Here is a 16,475-nt window from a genome sequence, read left to right on the forward strand (position 1 = left end):
TCATACAGTCTGGAGCAACGGAAGCTCTGATCACAAGTCAAATACAAATGCTTCCGTCATACAGTCTGGAGCAACGGAAGCTCTGATCATGAGTAAAATATAAACGCTTCCGTCATACAGTCTGGAGCAACGGAAGCTCTGATCATGAGTAAAATATAAATGCTTCCGTCGTACAGTCTGGAGCAACGGAAGCTCTGATCATGAGTAAAATATAAATGCTTCCGTCGTACAGTCTGGAGCAACGGAAGCTCTGATCATGAGTAAAATATAAATGCTTCCGTCGTACAGTCTGGAGCAACGGAAGCTCTGATCACGAGTATAATATAAATGCTTCCGTCATACAGTCTGGAGCAACGGAAGCTCTGATCACGAGTAAAATATAAATGCTTCCGTCATACAGTCTGGAGCAACGGAAGCTCTGATCACGAGTATAATATAAATGCTTCCGTCATACAGTCTGGAGCAACGGAAGCTCTGATCATGAGTAAAATATAAATGCTTCCGTCGTACAGTCTGGAGCAACGGACGCTCTGATCATGAGTAAAATATAAATGCTTCCGTCGTACAGTCTGGAGCAACGGAAGCTCTGATCATGAGTAAAATATAAATGCTTCCGTCGTACAGTCTGGAGCAACGGAAGCTCTGATCATGAGTAAAATATAAATGCTTCCGTCATACAGTCTGGAGCAACGGAAGCTCTGATCATGAGTAAAATATAAATGCTTCCGTCGTACAGTCTGGAGCAACGGAAGCTCTGATCATGAGTAAAATATAAATGCTTCCGTCATACAGTCTGGAGCAACGGAAGCTCTGATCACGAGTAAAATATAAATGCTTCCGTCATACAGTCTGGAGCAACGGAAGCTCTGATCATGAGTAAAATATAAAGTGGAAGTGAAGCCTCCTCACCACTTCCGTTTGATCCATACAGTCGCGCACATTTATCGTAATATAAATGGAAATCAACTAAGTGTGTGTGTGTGTGTGTGTGTGTGTGTGTGTGTGTGTGTGTGTGTGTGTGTGTGTGTGTGTGTGTGTGTGTGTGTGTGTGTGTGTGTGTGTGTGTGTGTTCAGTTTGACAGGAAGATGTGTCTGGCTCCAGGCTTTGTCGTTCCTTCCAACCTCGACTACCAGGTACGACCTTTAACTTAAACTAAATCTTAAACTGCTCTGTTGCGACGACACCGGTCTGTCCGTTTGTTTGGTGTCTCCCGTCTTTTTTTTCCCGTCTTTTTCTTGTTTATTTACTTTTTGTCTGAGAGTCCCTGTCTGGCTAAACGACCATCATGCTGGACGTGTACTGAACCACCTGGATTGTTTTTTATAATCCTATGGATAATAAATGACAGCTCCGCGGTGGCTCCGGTTGTTAGCCCAGTGTTATCACCGGTCTCTAGCGGTGGCTACGGGTCACTCATCCACACCTACAGCCGGGATGAGCTCCTCCAACTACGCTCCTCTGTCCTCTGTAATGTGAGGCCCATCCATCCTCTACCTCCGGAGATTCGTCCCAGAAAGAGGGGGAGACGGGGGGGGGGGGGGTGTACGAACGAGACTGAGGAGGCGTCGCTTAATCAGACCCCATCTCCCCTCCATCATTCAGACTGAGGAGGCGTCGCTTAATCAGACCCCATCTCCCCTCCACCATTCAGACTGAGGAGGCGTCGCTTCAGACCCCATCTCCCCTCCACCATTCAGACCCCTTCAGACCCCATCTCCCCTCCACCATTCTGGCTAATGTTCGCTCTCTCAGGTACAAGATGGATATACTACACGCCAAGTGCGCCGCCTGGAGAGAGCCTACAAAGAAGCCTGTGTCATCGCCTTGACTGAAACCTGGCTCAATGAGACCACACCGGACTCCGATGTCCGTCTGGATGGATTCACCATCATACGGGCGGACAGGACGGGTCAGGACGGGTCAGGGACAGTGGCGGAGGGGTCTGCATTTACGTCAACGACAGGTGGTGTAATAACATCAAGGTCCACAACACAGTCTGTACACCTAACATAGAGATGTTAACCCTGTCACTCCGCCCTTTCTATCTCCCAAGAGAATTCCCAACGGTGGTTGTCGGGTGTGTTTACATCCAGCCTAAAGCTAACTATAGAATAGCAGCAGAGCTAGTAGCCGAGGCAGCTAATTCTTTGATGGCTAGGTACCCCGAAGCCCCGTTGTTTATTCTGGGAGACTACAACAACTGTAGACTCGAGGGGGTCCTGCCCTCTCTCCATCAATATGTGGACGTTCCCACGAGGAAAGAACGGGGCTGAAGCGGTCCAAACCGCAGACCTTCTGCGCCCCTCAGTGGACGGAGGACGCAACTACAGCTGCAGGGCTCTCTGGCCTGCACGGACTGGGACGTCTTTGAAGGCGTCATGGACGAGAGGGTCTCCGTGATCACCGATTACATCAAAAGAACTGCACAACTCCAGATCCTACCACCTTTGCAAACACTCTGAACACTTTTTACAAACGGTTTGACAATCACGACTACTCTGCTGCCTGTGAGGAACTGTTGGGAGCCCTCCCCTTTCAGGAGCCGTCGCATCCCCCCTTCAACGAGGAGGACGTCCGACAGCAGCTGGCCAGGTGTAAGCCTGGCAAGGCACCAGGGCCGGATGGCATCTCGGCTAAGGTGCTCAAGCTCTGTGCCATGGAGCTCTCCCCCATCCTTCACTCCATCTTCTGGGAATCCTACAGGACAGCATCCGTACCCACCCCCTGGAAAACATCCACCATCATACCGGTACCCAAGAAACCCCGCCCCTCAGAACCTAACCACTATAGACCCGTAGCATTAACATCAATAATGATGAAATGCCTGGAAAGATTGATCCTAAACATCATTCTGCCAGCTGTCAGGTCACAGCTGGACGCGGACAGAGGATGCTGTGGCATGCCTCCTTCATTCCCTTCTCCAACATCTGGACTCATCTTCGGACAATTTTGCCACTATTCTCTTCGTTGATTTCAGTTCTGCTTTCAACACTATTCAACGCCATCACATGATCAAGAAACTGCACCTCCTCAATATCCCACCACTCCTCATACACTGGACTCACAGTTTCCGGAGTAACAGACCACAAGCAGTTAAAGTAGGTACATCGTTCTCATCAACTGTTATCGCCAACACAGGGGCCCCCCAAGGCTGTGTCCTCAGTCCTTTCCTCTATACACAAATGACTGTACTAGCCCCTCACCCAGCAACATCACATATTTCAAATACTCTGATGATACTGCTATTCTCGGACTGCTCCATGACAATAACTCTATCACGGTCTATCAGAACACCATTTCTCATGTTACACAGTGGTGCACTGACAACTATTTAGTGTTGAATGTGGACAAAACAAAAGAACTGGTCATTGTAACAACCCACACTGGACTTAACCCACTTTTCATTAATGGTAAGACAATAGAACAGGTTGCCAGTTTCACATATCTTGGACTCAGGGGCGGCCATAGGAATCTGGAGGCCCGTTTCAAGACCAAATATGAGGCCCCCATATACCTATGACATAATTATTTTGTTGATACAAATAGTTGACTGTTCAATATCACACGCAGCCATTACTAGTCTCGACAATTAGCAACAACACATCTCCTCATCCTGTCGTCCCTTCACAATTAAAGTGTCTCCCCTTTACCTCCCAATGCTGCACATTCTTCTTACCCAGGTTATTAACATAAAATAGGTGTAACTTAACATTGTAGGAGAGAGCAAGGCAGTGAGTGAGCGAGATAAAGAGGGCCAAGAGTGGCGGGGGTTGACTGACACCTGCCGTTCAGTTGGAGCTTGGAGGCCCCCCTGAGGGTGGAGGCCCGTTTCAATTGAAACTGGTGAAACATAGCTAAGGCCTCCTATGCTTGGACTCACCCTGGACAATAGACTTAGGTTTGATCAACATATTACATCTATCCAGTCACGTTTTCAGCAAAGACTTCATGTAATCCGCAAGTTAAGATCATTATCTGTTGCTCCTCATCTTCTTTTATTATTGTACAAAAGCATTATCCAACCTATGCTGTTGTACTGTTCCGCATGTTTCTACACCATACTACCCATGCCTAACAGAAACAAACTTTTCAGTATTACCCGTATTGCTTCCAAGATTATCGGACTTCCCACACCAACACTTTCTGATATGAACAATAAGGCCATCACACGGCTAGCACTCTCAATATCACGTGACACTGATCATCCCCTTTATCGCTTCTTCAACCTCATGCCATCAGGACAAAGATACAGAACCTAACCCTGGAAAAAGGTTCGTTCCAGTAGGAGTTTTGTCCCATCAGCCATCGCGGCATTAAACAAACTGCCCCGCCGATAGGAGGGTTTCTGTACACAGTGGGGAACTCATGTTTTTGTATTTTGTCTTGGTGTAATGTTTTTCTGTACTATGTGCTGCTTTTGTTGTTGGTGTTGAACAGACCTGTGAAGATGAATATCCTTCGGGACAATAAAGATTATTATTATTAACCTTTAGCCCCCTCTGTGTTCCTATTGGCTGCATGAGCTTTAACCCATTCTGGACGGGAACCCCTCTTGGGGTTCTGTACAGTATGTACAATATTCAAAAATGTAGAAAATACTCCATGCTGGGAACTCCAGTTCCCAGCATGCCTGAAGGCCCCCACAGAACTCCAGTTCCCAGCATGCCTGAAGGCCCCCACAGAACTCCAGTTCCCAGCATGCCTGAAGGCCCCACAGAACTCCAGTTCCCAGCATGCCTGAAGGCCCCACAGAACTCCAGTTCCCAGCATGCCTGAAGGCCCCACAGAACTCCAGTTCCCAGCATGCAAAAAGTCAATCAAAGAACAAGATTCCTTTACAGGATCTCCTCACTGGTCAGCAAAAACACCTTGAAGACCTTAACAGGAGCCCTCGTACAAGGTTTCTTTGACTATGCATCCACCTCTTGGTACCACAGCACCTCAAAGGCCCTTAAAACAAGGCTCCAGACCTCCCAAAACAAACTGGTCAGGCTCCTACTTGGCCTCACCCCCCGAACCCACCTCACCCCTGCCCACTTTGACAGGCTGGGATGGCTTAGGGTCGACGACAGAGTACAGCATCTTGCAATGGGTCTGGTCCACAAGATTCGATACACCACCAAGATACCCATGTACCTGTCTAAATACTTCCTTAATGTAAACGAAGTCCACACCCACAACACCAGAGGGAGTGCAACAAACCAGCTCTGAGTTCAAGCTGCTTCCCTCTGGCATTCGCCTAGAAGTTCCAGGGGCCAAAAGCAACAGGTATAAGTTCTCCTTCGTGCCTGTAGCTGTCAAGGCTCTAAATGCCGATAGGAGGAGATAAATTGTATCTGTATTAATAGTTATTTTTTACTTTTTTTTATACTACTTTCTGGAAAAGTTATGAATTATAATGTTACACTGATACCTTGAACTGCCATCCTGTTTTAAATGTTCTATGTGTTTTGTGTTTCATGTTACCTGCCTGTGTTATGCCTTGCTGTAAACCAAATCGCCCCACGGGGACAAACTAATAAATGAACCTGAACCTGAACCTGAACCTGAACCATGTACAACCCAGATTCGGCACAAACAAGGGACTAAATTATTTTCGCTCCTATGCCACCAAAATGTGGAACGCCCTACCAACAGTCATTAAGACATGTGAATCCCTTGACTCCTTCAAAACCGCTCTCAAAGGGCACCTACGGACGGCTGCAATTCGAAACTGGCCTCTGTAAAATCTGAATCCCCCACCCCCCCACCCCCATTTCCCCTCACTGTATGCTTCCTATATGATGAATTCCTGTTCTGTTCTTTAGCTACATAGAAATGTCTATTTGTATGTCTCTAAATGTTTGTACGTCTCTAAATGTTTTGATGAATTGAACAATGTGGACCCTGTTGTAAACAAGTGTAATGCTTAATTGGGTCGTCCACTCACAGTTAACAGTCTTTGTATTGAGTTTGTGCTTAAAATGTACTGTAAATTCTACAAACTGTTAATACATATTTCAATCAATCAATCAAGCCCCAACATAGGAGTGAAAATCTAGTAATTTAAAAAGAAATCACACTCGTGTGAAGTGAGGGGCGCTGATCATACATCATCACACCATCTCATTCCGGCCAATCAGAATTTGCGTCCTGGCCTTCGTCATCAATGTTTACACGAACACTCAAAATTGTCCATTAATTGTCAATGGCATAAACGGAGGTCTCCGTAACGCTCAGAACTCAGCTTTTATAAATGTCATTTTAAATGTGAAAAGACTGTTTGCTTACTTCAAACCACTGTGATGCTGCATTACCTATGTTTACTGGGGACCCCCTGGAAATCCCCCCAGGGCCCCAGGGGGTCCACGGACCCCCTGGAAATCCCCCCAGGGCCCCAGGGGGTCCACAGACAGTTTTTTGAGAAGCACTGGCATGCATTCTAAGCATTTATGGACTGTCCACGGACCCCCTGGAAATCCCCCCAGGGCCCCAGGGGGTCCACGGACAGTTGCAAGAAACAATTGCCGTTGTAATTTAGCAGGCTGGGAGTGTTGGGCAACATTCCATGTCATTTCCGGTTGGGACATCATCCAAAATGTTCCTCCCTATTCTAGTGGATGAGACCGAAAATCTTAAAGCGTGAAAAACTCTTGATCTAAAAATCAATCCGTTCAATTCCCACCAAAGGTCATGTGTCAGACGGCCCATCGCGGTCCCAAAGGTCATGTGTCAGACGGCCCATCGCGGTCCCAAAGGTCATGTGTCAGACGGCCCATCGACGTCCCAAAGGTCATGTGTCAGACGGCCCATCGCGGTCCCAAAGGTCATGTGTCTGACGGCCCATCGCGGTCCCAAAGGTCATGTGTCAGACGGCCCATCGCGGTCCCAAAGGTCATGTGTCATACGGCCCATCGACGTCCCAAAGGTCATGTGTCAGACGGCCCATCGCGGTCCCAAAGGTCATGTGTCTGACGGCCCATCGCGGTCCCAAAGGTCATGTGTCAGACGGCCCATCGCGGTCCCAAAGGTCATGTGTCTGACGGCCCATCGCGGTCCCAAAGGTCATGTGTCAGACGGCCCATCGACGTCCCAAAGGTCATGTGTCTGACGGCCCATCGCGGTCCCAAAGGTCATGTGTCAGACGGCCCATCGCGGTCCCAAAGGTCATGTGTCAGACGGCCCATCGACGTCCCAAAGGTCATGTGTCTGACGGCCCATCGCGGTCCCAAAGGTCATGTGTCAGACGGCCCATCGCGGTCCCAAAGGTCATGTGTCAGACGGCCCATCGACGTCCCAAAGGTCATGTGTCAGACGGCCCATCGCGGTCCCAAAGGTCATGTGTCAGACGGCCCATCGCGGTCCCAAAGGTCATGTGTCAGACGGCCCATCGCGGTCCCAAAGGTCATGTGTCAGACGGCCCATCGCGGTCCCAAAGGTCATGTGTCAGACGGCCCATCGACGTCCCAAAGGTCATGTGTCTGACGGCCCATCGACGTCCCAAAGGTCATGTGTCTGACGGCCCATCGCGGTCCCAAAGGTCATGTGTCAGACGGCCCATCGCGGTCCCAAAGGTCATGTGTCAGACGGCCCATCGACGTCCCAAAGGTCATGTGTCAGACGGCCCATCGCGGTCCCAAAGGTCATGTGTCAGACGGCCCATCGACGTCCCAAAGGTCATGTGTCAGACGGCCCATCGCGGTCCCAAAGGTCATGTGTCAGACGGCCCATCGCGGTCCCAAAGGTCATGTGTCAGACGGCCCATCGCGGTCCCGTCGCGTTAGGATTAATCATGCCTTAATCATGCTTATGTGTTTGACGGCCCATCGCGGTCCCGTCGCGTTAGGATTAATCATGCCTTAATCATGCTTATGTGTTTGACGGCCCATCGCGGTCCCGTGGCGTTAGGATTAATCATGTGTCTGACGGCCCATCGCGGTCCCGTGGCGTTAGGATTAATCATGTGTCAGACGGCCCATCGCGGTCCCGTGGCGTTAGGATTAATCATGTGTCTGACGGCCCATCGCGGTCCCGTGGCGTTAGGATTAATCATGTGTCTGACGGCCCATCGCGGTCCCGTGGCGTTAGGATTAATCATGTGTTTGACGGCCCATCGCGGTCCCGTGGCGTTAGGATTAATCACGCCTCCCGTTGTTGTCGGTCGCCTCGGGGGTGTTTTGGCTACATCGAGCTACTTCAGCCACATCCGGGATATAGCGCCTCCTGGTGTAACCTTGAAATGTGCTCCGTTTGCTGCAAGTCGTTGGGCGCTCTGATTTAACCAATTTCTGTCATGCTTTAGCTATTGAAAAATAGCAGACCTACAAGCTCTATGCTATGAGCTTGTAGGTCTGCTATTTTTGAAAAATCGAAGAACCACTGACATAGAAACATATAGCTTTTTCCAGAAAACTGTCAGGATGTAGAAGACATTTGTAGAATCTGATCTCAGGTCAGAATGGGTTAAAGGTTTTATGACATTCATTTTCATTTATTTTTATTTTTATTTTAGGTTTTATGACCTCAATTACACCCAAAAAACCTGAACTTTGAACATTCAGTGGATTTTCTGTGGTCTGAAGTTTTCTTTGGGGTTTGGAAGCCGTTTGAGCTACAGTGAAAACAGTGACATCTGCTGGCAAATCCCATTGACATATATGGGATTTGCAGTATCTTACATCACAAACTTTCCCTGTTTGCTTCCATTAAGGGTTACCACGGTTACATAGACGAGATGCTGCCCCACGAGAGCCCGGTGCATTATGGGTTGCATCCCAACGCCGAGATCGAGTTCCTGACGGTGACGTCGGACAAGCTGTTCCACATCCTGTTGGAGCTGCAGAGCCCCGACGCCGTGGCCGGGGAGGGGGCGTCGCTCAGCCTGGAGGAGAAGGTACCGATGGGGAGGGGCTTAGGGACGGGGGAGGGGCTTAGTGACTGGGGAGGGGCTTAGTGACTCGGGAGGGGCTTAGTGACTGGGGATGGGCTTAGTGACGGAGGAGGGGCTTAGTGACGGGGGAGGGGCTTAGTGAGACTGGGGAGGGGCTTAGTGATGGGGAGGGGCTTAGCGATGGGGGAGGGGCTTAGTGACGGGGGTTATTGTCCTACAGGTGAAGGTATATATATATATCTGTTATTTTGTCCTATAACAGGTGAAGGTATATAGATCTGTTATTGTCCTATAACAGGTGAAGGTATATAGATCTGTTATTGTCCTATAACAGGTGAAGGTATATATATAGATCTGTTATTGTCCTATAACAGGTGAAGGTATATAGATCTGTTATTGTCCTATAACAGGTGAAGGTATATAGATCTGTTATTGTCCTATAACAGGTGATGGTATATAGATCTAATATGTTGTCCTATAACAGGTGAAGGTATATAGATCTGTTATTGTCCTATAACAGGTGAAGGTATATAGATCTGTTATTGTCCTATAACAGGTGAAGGTATATAGATCTGGTATTGTCCTATAACAGGTGAAGGTATATAGATCTAATATATTGTCCTATAACAGGTGAAGGTATATATATATAGATCTGTTATTGTCCTATAACAGGTGAAGGTATATATATATAGATCTGTTATTGTCCTATAACAGGTGAAGGTATATATATATAGATCTGTTATTGTCCTATAACAGGTGAAGGTATATATATATAGATCTGTTATTGTCCTATAACAGGTGAAGGTATATATATAGATCTGTTATTGTCCTATAACAGGTGAAGGTATATAGATCTGTTATTGTCCTATAACAGGTGAAGGTATATAGATCTGTTATTGTCCTTTAACAGGTGAAGGTATATATATAGATCTGTTATTGTCCTATAACAGGTGAAGGTATATAGATCTGTTATTGTCCTTTAACAGGTGAAGGTATATATATAGATCTGTTATTGTCCTATAACAGGTGAAGGTATATAGATCTGTTATTGTCCTTTAACAGGTGAAGGTATATATATAGATCTGTTATTGTCCTATAACAGGTGAAGGTATATAGATCTGTTATTGTCCTTTAACAGGTGAAGGTATATATATAGATCTGTTATTGTCCTATAACAGGTGAAGGTATATAGATCTGTTATTGTCCCATAACAGGTGAAGGTATATAGATCTAATATGTTGTCCTATAACAGGTGAAGGTATATAGATCTGTTATTGTCCTATAACAGGTGAAGGTATATAGATCTGTTATTGTCCTTTAACAGGTGAAGGTATATATATAGATCTGTTATTGTCCTATAACAGGTGAAGGTATATAGATCTGTTATTGTCCTTTAACAGGTGAAGGTATATATATAGATCTGTTATTGTCCTATAACAGGTGAAGGTATATAGATCTGTTATTGTCCTTTAACAGGTGAAGGTATATATATAGATCTGTTATTGTCCTATAACAGGTGAAGGTATATAGATCTGTTATTGTCCTTTAACAGGTGAAGGTATATATATAGATCTGTTATTGTCCTATAACAGGTGAAGGTATATAGATCTAATATGTTGTCCTATAACAGGTGAAGACCATCCTAGACGAGGTCCTGGAGAAGCTCCCAGAGGAATACAACATGTATATAGATCTGTTATTGTCCTATAACAGGTGATGGTATATAGATCTGTTGTTGTCCTGTAACAGGTGAAGACCATCCTAGACGAGGTCCTGGAGAAGCTCCCAGAGGAATACAACATGTCTGACATCACGTCTAAGACGGCAGAGCGCTCTCCCTACATCCTGGTGTGTTTCCAGGAGTGCGAGCGAATGAACACGCTGATCCACGAGATACGACGCTCCCTCCGGGAGCTCGACCTGGGCCTCAAGGTGTGTGTGTGTGTGTGTGTGTGTGTCTGTGTGTGTGTGTGTGTCTGTGTCTGTGTGTGTGTGTGTGTGTGTGTGTGTGTGTGTGTGTGTGTGTGTGTGTGTGTCTGTGTGTGTGTGCGTGTGTGTGTCTGTGTCTGTGTGTGTCTGTGTGTCTGTGTGTGTCTGTGTGTTTGTCTGTGTCTGTCTGTGTGTCTGTGTTCTGTTTGGCTGACAGGGTGAACTGTGTTCTGATAGGTTGACAGGTGAACTGTGTTCTGATTGGTTGACAGGGTGAACTGTGTTCTAATTGGTTGACAGGGCGAACTGTCTGTGTTCTTATTGGTTGACAGGGTGAACTGTCTGTGTTCTAATTGGTTGACAGGGTGAACTGGCCATCTCCTCGGAGATGGAGCAGCTCCAGACGGCGCTGTTCTTCGACAACGTCCCTGAAACCTGGACCAGACTGGCCTACCCCTCCATCTACAGCCTGGCTATATGGTATGTAGTGAAACCTGGACCGGACTGGCCTACCCCTCAATCTACAGCCTGGCTATATGGTATGTAGTGAAACCTGGACCAGACTAGCCTACCCCTCCATCTACAGTCTGGCTATATGGTATGTAGTGAAACCTGGACCGGACTGGCCTACCCCTCAATCTACAGCCTGGCTATATGGTATGTAGTGAAACCTGGACCGGACTGGCCTACCCCTCTATCTACAGCCTGGCTATATGGTATGTAGTGAAACCTGGACCGGACTGGCCTACCCCTCAATCTACAGCCTGGCTATATGGTATGTAGTGAAACCTGGACCAGACTGACCTACCCCTCTATCTACAGTCTGGCTATATGGTATGTAGTGAAACCTGGACCGGACTGGCCTACCCCTCAATCTACAGCCTGGCTATATGGTATGTAGTGAAACCTGGACCGGATCTACAGCCTGGCTGTATGGTATGTAGTGAAACCTGGACCGGATCTACAGCCTGGCTGTATGGTATGTAGTGAAACCTGGACCAGACTGGCCTACCCCTCTATCTAAAGCCTGGCTGTATGGTATGTACTGAAACCTGGACCGGATCTACAGCCTGGCTGTATGGTATGTAGTGAAACCTGGACCGGACTGGCCTACCCCTCTATCTAAAGCCTGGCTATATGGTATGTACTGTGTGTGTGTGTGTGTGTGTGTGTGTGTGTGTGTGTGTGTGTGTGTGTGTGTGTGTGTGTGTGTGTGTGTGTGTGCGCGCGTGTCCGTGTGAGTGCGTTGAGTAACATGTACTGATGCAAATGTTGTCCAGCAGGGGGAGTGGTTCCACCAGGTTAGATCTCTCACAGAACGACCTATATAATGTTCTCTCTCTCTCTCTCTCTCTCTCTCTCTCTCTCTCTCTCTCTCTCTCTCATGTATTGTCTATGTCTCTCTCCCAGGTATAACGACGTATTGCTGCGCTGCAGAGAACTGGACAGCTGGACTCAGGATCTGTTGCTGCCCAGCGTGGTGTGGCTGAGTGGACTGTTCAACCCTCAGAGCTTCCTTACAGGTACCTACAGGTACCTACAGGTACCACCAGGTACCTACAGGTACCTACAGGTACCTACAGGTACCACCAGGTACCTACAGGTACCTACAGGTACCTACAGGTACCTACAGGTACCTACAGGTACCTACAGGTACCTACAGACAAGACAAGACTCGAATAAAACCAAAACCCCAGGTTTTGGTTTTATTCGAGTCTTTATTCTGGGTTTTGGTTTTATTCGACTATTTAAAGACTTGAATAAAACCAAAACCTCGAATAAAAACCTGAATGAAACGAAAACCTTGAATAAAAACCTGAATAAAACCAAAACCTTGAATAAAAACCAGAACAAACAAGTCTTTCATAATAATCTAACCAAAACAAGTTAAGATATTAATACAATCTATTATTGTTAACTTGTTTTGGTTAGATGATTATGTTAGATGATTATAAAAGTCTCTCTCTCTCTCTCTCTCTCTCTCTCCCCCCTAGCTGTCATGCAGTCTCTCGCCCGTAAGAACGAGTGGCCTCTGGACAAGATGAACCTGACCGTCGACGTCACCAAGAAGTTCAAAGAGGAGTTCAACCAGCCGGCCAGAGAGGGCGCCTACATCTATGGACTTTACATGGAAGGTAAAGATCTAGGGACTTTATAATCAATGGACTGTTTATGAAGAGTTCAAATCAACAGGCAATTTTTTTTGTTGTTTTTATTTCATTTTCATCCAAAATGAGTTCCTAGCACAGGCAGACTCTCCACTTACTAGTCTGAAATAAATGTCAGAGCTGAAATTGACATTGAAAAAAATATATCTTATTTTTTTAGGATTTCTGAGCTTCATTGCACCAAAATAAAACCTGAACTTTTAACATTCGGTAGATTTTCTGTGGTCTGGTGTTTTCTGACCCATTTAGGCCTGACGTCAAAATAAAAAAAACATGTTCGCTCTGAAAGAATATATACCTATTCATAAGATTTGTGCCGCATTTTTACATGAAAAAAAAATAGCAGACCTACAAGTTCATGGCGCGCCACTCAAGCTTGTAGATCTGCTATTTTTCAATAGCTACAAACACCAAAAAGGGTTTCCGCCCAAAATGGCTTAACCCATTCTGACCTGAGATCAGATTCATACCAGGTTTCCGCCGGACACACACTGGTCTGATGAACCCATTCTGACCTGAGATCAGATTCTAAAAAAAAAAATCGTTTTTTTTTTTTTTTTTTCAAAAATAGCAGACCTACAAGCTCGTATCGCGCCACTCGGTGGCGCGATATGAGCTTGTAGATCTGCTATTTTTCAATAGCTAAAGCATAACATGATGCCAACACCAAAATGGGTGCCCGGTCAGAATGGGTTAAACAAGTGCTCTGGGCTTGCCTGTGGACTGTGATGTAACAGTCAGCAAATCCCATACGCGGCATGACAATTGGCCAGCAGATGTCACTGTTTTCACTGTTTTGGCCAGGGGCCCGGTGGGACCCCCAGATAGGGGTGTGTATATAAATAACAAGGGCCCCTCTCCTCTCCTCCAGTGTTGTTTTCGACTACCTATTTTCACTGACAAAAACAAATGGAAACTAAATGAAAACTAAGCTACGATGACTAAAACTAAGACTAAATATACTGACAATTTCGTCAACAAATAAAAAATAGACTAGTGGACAAGAGATCCAGTATAAGTCATTTTACACTTGGTTGCATGCTGAAAATAGCAGATCTACAAGCTCACAACGCGTCGCAAGTGTAAAAAACACGACGGCATTCAAGACCCGCCAAAATACATTTTAGTCGACTAAATCAACTGTAGATTTAGTCGACTAAAATCTTATGACATTTAGTCGACTAAAACTAGACTAACACTAAGACATTCCAGGTGACTCTCCTCTCCTCTCTCCTCCAGGGGCCCGGTGGGGCCCTCAGATAGGGGTGTAAATAACAGGGGCCTCTCCTCTCTCCTCCAGGGGCCCGGTGGGACCCTCAGATAGGGGTGTAAATAACAGGGGCCTCTCCTCTCTCCTCCAGGGGCCCGGTGGGGCCCTCAGATAGGGGTGTAAATAACAGGGGCCTCTCCTCTCTCCTCCAGGGGCCCGGTGGGGCCCTCAGATAGGGGTGTAAATAACAGGGGCCTCTCCTCTCTCCTCCAGGGGCCCGGTGGGGCCCTCAGATAGGGGTGTAAATAACAGGGGCCTCTCCTCTCTCCTCCAGGGGCCCGGTGGGGCCCTCAGATAGGGGTGTAAATAACAGGGGCCTCTCCTCTCTCCTCCAGGGGCCCGGTGGGACCCCCAGGCCGGCGTGATCACGGAGGCGCGGCTGAAGGAGTTAACCCCCGCCATGCCGGTGATCTCGGTGCGCGCCGTGCCCAACGACCGCCAGGAGACCAGGAACATCTTCGAGTGTCCGCTGTACAAGACCAAGGTCCGCGGACCCACCTACGTCTGGACCTTCAGCCTGAAGACCCGCGAGAGGCCCGCCAAGTGGGTTCTGGCCGGGGTGGCCCTGCTGCTCAGTGTCTGACACCCACTGCATGGGACCACCCACCACCCACTGGGACCACCCACCACCCACTGGGACCACCCACCCACTGGGACCACCCACTGGGACCACCCACCCACTGGGAGACCACCCACCCACTGGGACCACCCACCCACTGGGACCACCACCCACCCACTGGGAGACCACAGACCCACTGGGAGACCACCCACCCACTGGGACCACCCACCCACTGGGACCACCCACCCACTGGGAGACCACCCACCCACTGGGACCACCCACCACCCACTGGGACCACCCACCCACTGGGAGACCACCCACCCACTGGGACCACCCACCACCCACTGGGACCACCCACCCACTGGGAGACCACCCACCCACTGGGACCACCCACCACCCACTGGGACCACCCACTGGGACCACCCACCCACTGGGACCACCCACTGGGACCACCCACCACCCACTGGGACCACCCACCACCCACTGGGACCACCCACCACCCACTGGGACCACCCACCACCCACTGGGAGACCACCCACCCAGTGGGACCACCCACCCACTGGGACCACCCACTGGGACCACCCACCACCCACTGGGACCACCCACCACCCACTGGGACCACCCACCACCCACTGGGAGACCACCCACCCAGTGGGACCACCCACCCACTGGGACCACCCACCCACTGGGACCACCCACTGGGACCACCCACCACCCACTGGGACCACCCACCACCCACTGGGAGACCACCCACCCACTGGGACCACCCACCACCCACTGGGACCACCCACCCACTGGGACCACCCACCACCCACTGGGTGACCACCCACCCACTGGGACCACCCACTGGGACCACCCACTGGGACCACCCACCCAGTGGGTGGGTGGTCCTTCTGCTGAGTGTCTGAGACCACTGCATGGGACCACCCACCACCCACTGGGACCACCCAGTAGAAGGACCACCCACTGAGTGTCTGAGACCACTGCATGGGACCACCCACCACCCACTGGGACCACCCACCCACTGGGACCACCCAGAGACCACCCACTGGGACCACCCAGTAGAAGGACCACCCACTGGGTGGTCCTTCTACTGAGTGTCTAAGGCCACTGGGACCACCCACTGAATGAACAGATGTTAATAGTTTACTCTATAATTGCTGCCAGCTGTTAGCATAAACGCCAGCTCCAGGGGCCGTCGCATAGGTTCACTTTAAATAGACGGTGTTTATATATATATATATATATATATATATATATATATATATATATATACGGACTTGGGAATGAAATAATTAATCGATTAATCGCTGTTAAGAAATTATTCAATTCAACTTAAAGGTATATTCAGTGATTTCACTTAATTCAAATATCACTTATTTTTTTTGTTTTGTTGTGATAATCCTCCCTACTATAGAATGTGCTGACCATATAAGGAGTTCCTCCCTGTCCCCAGTTAACCCCTGGGGGTAAAACAAAAACCTTAGGTTTCGTTTTTGACTCTCTATCCTGATTGGACGAAAGGCTTTGGGGTCCCAGCCAAAAACGAAACCTAAGGTTTTTTGAGTGAAATCACTGAATATACCTTTAACAATTAACAATTACTCGAAAGATTCTGCAGTTCTGTCATTGGTCGGTTTCCTGTGAATGTAATGCTGTCTGCGCACGCGCATGGCCGA

General features: G+C 48.2%; 1 protein-coding gene across 1 annotated transcript in view; it reads left to right on the forward strand.

Annotated features, from left to right (window-relative positions):
- The window catches only part of LOC310870649 (dynein axonemal heavy chain 11-like), a gene marked incomplete at both ends in the record, with an annotated part of 374,362 nt that extends 359,542 nt beyond the window's left edge, over positions 1-14,820 (forward strand). Inside the window, 7 exon segments of the mRNA XM_083781918.1 lie at positions 1,075-1,134; positions 8,691-8,873; positions 10,620-10,802; positions 11,164-11,279; positions 12,210-12,322; positions 12,794-12,934; positions 14,573-14,820. Of these exon segments, the coding sequence (XP_083638044.1) occupies positions 1,075-1,134; positions 8,691-8,873; positions 10,620-10,802; positions 11,164-11,279; positions 12,210-12,322; positions 12,794-12,934; positions 14,573-14,820 (1,044 nt within the window).
- Positions 14,821-16,475: the final 1,655 nt, after the last annotated feature.

Source organism: Protomyctophum parallelum (genome assembly GCF_964188405.1).
Source record: "Protomyctophum parallelum genome assembly, chromosome: 14".
Lineage (NCBI taxonomy): Eukaryota > Metazoa > Chordata > Actinopteri > Myctophiformes > Myctophidae > Protomyctophum > Protomyctophum parallelum.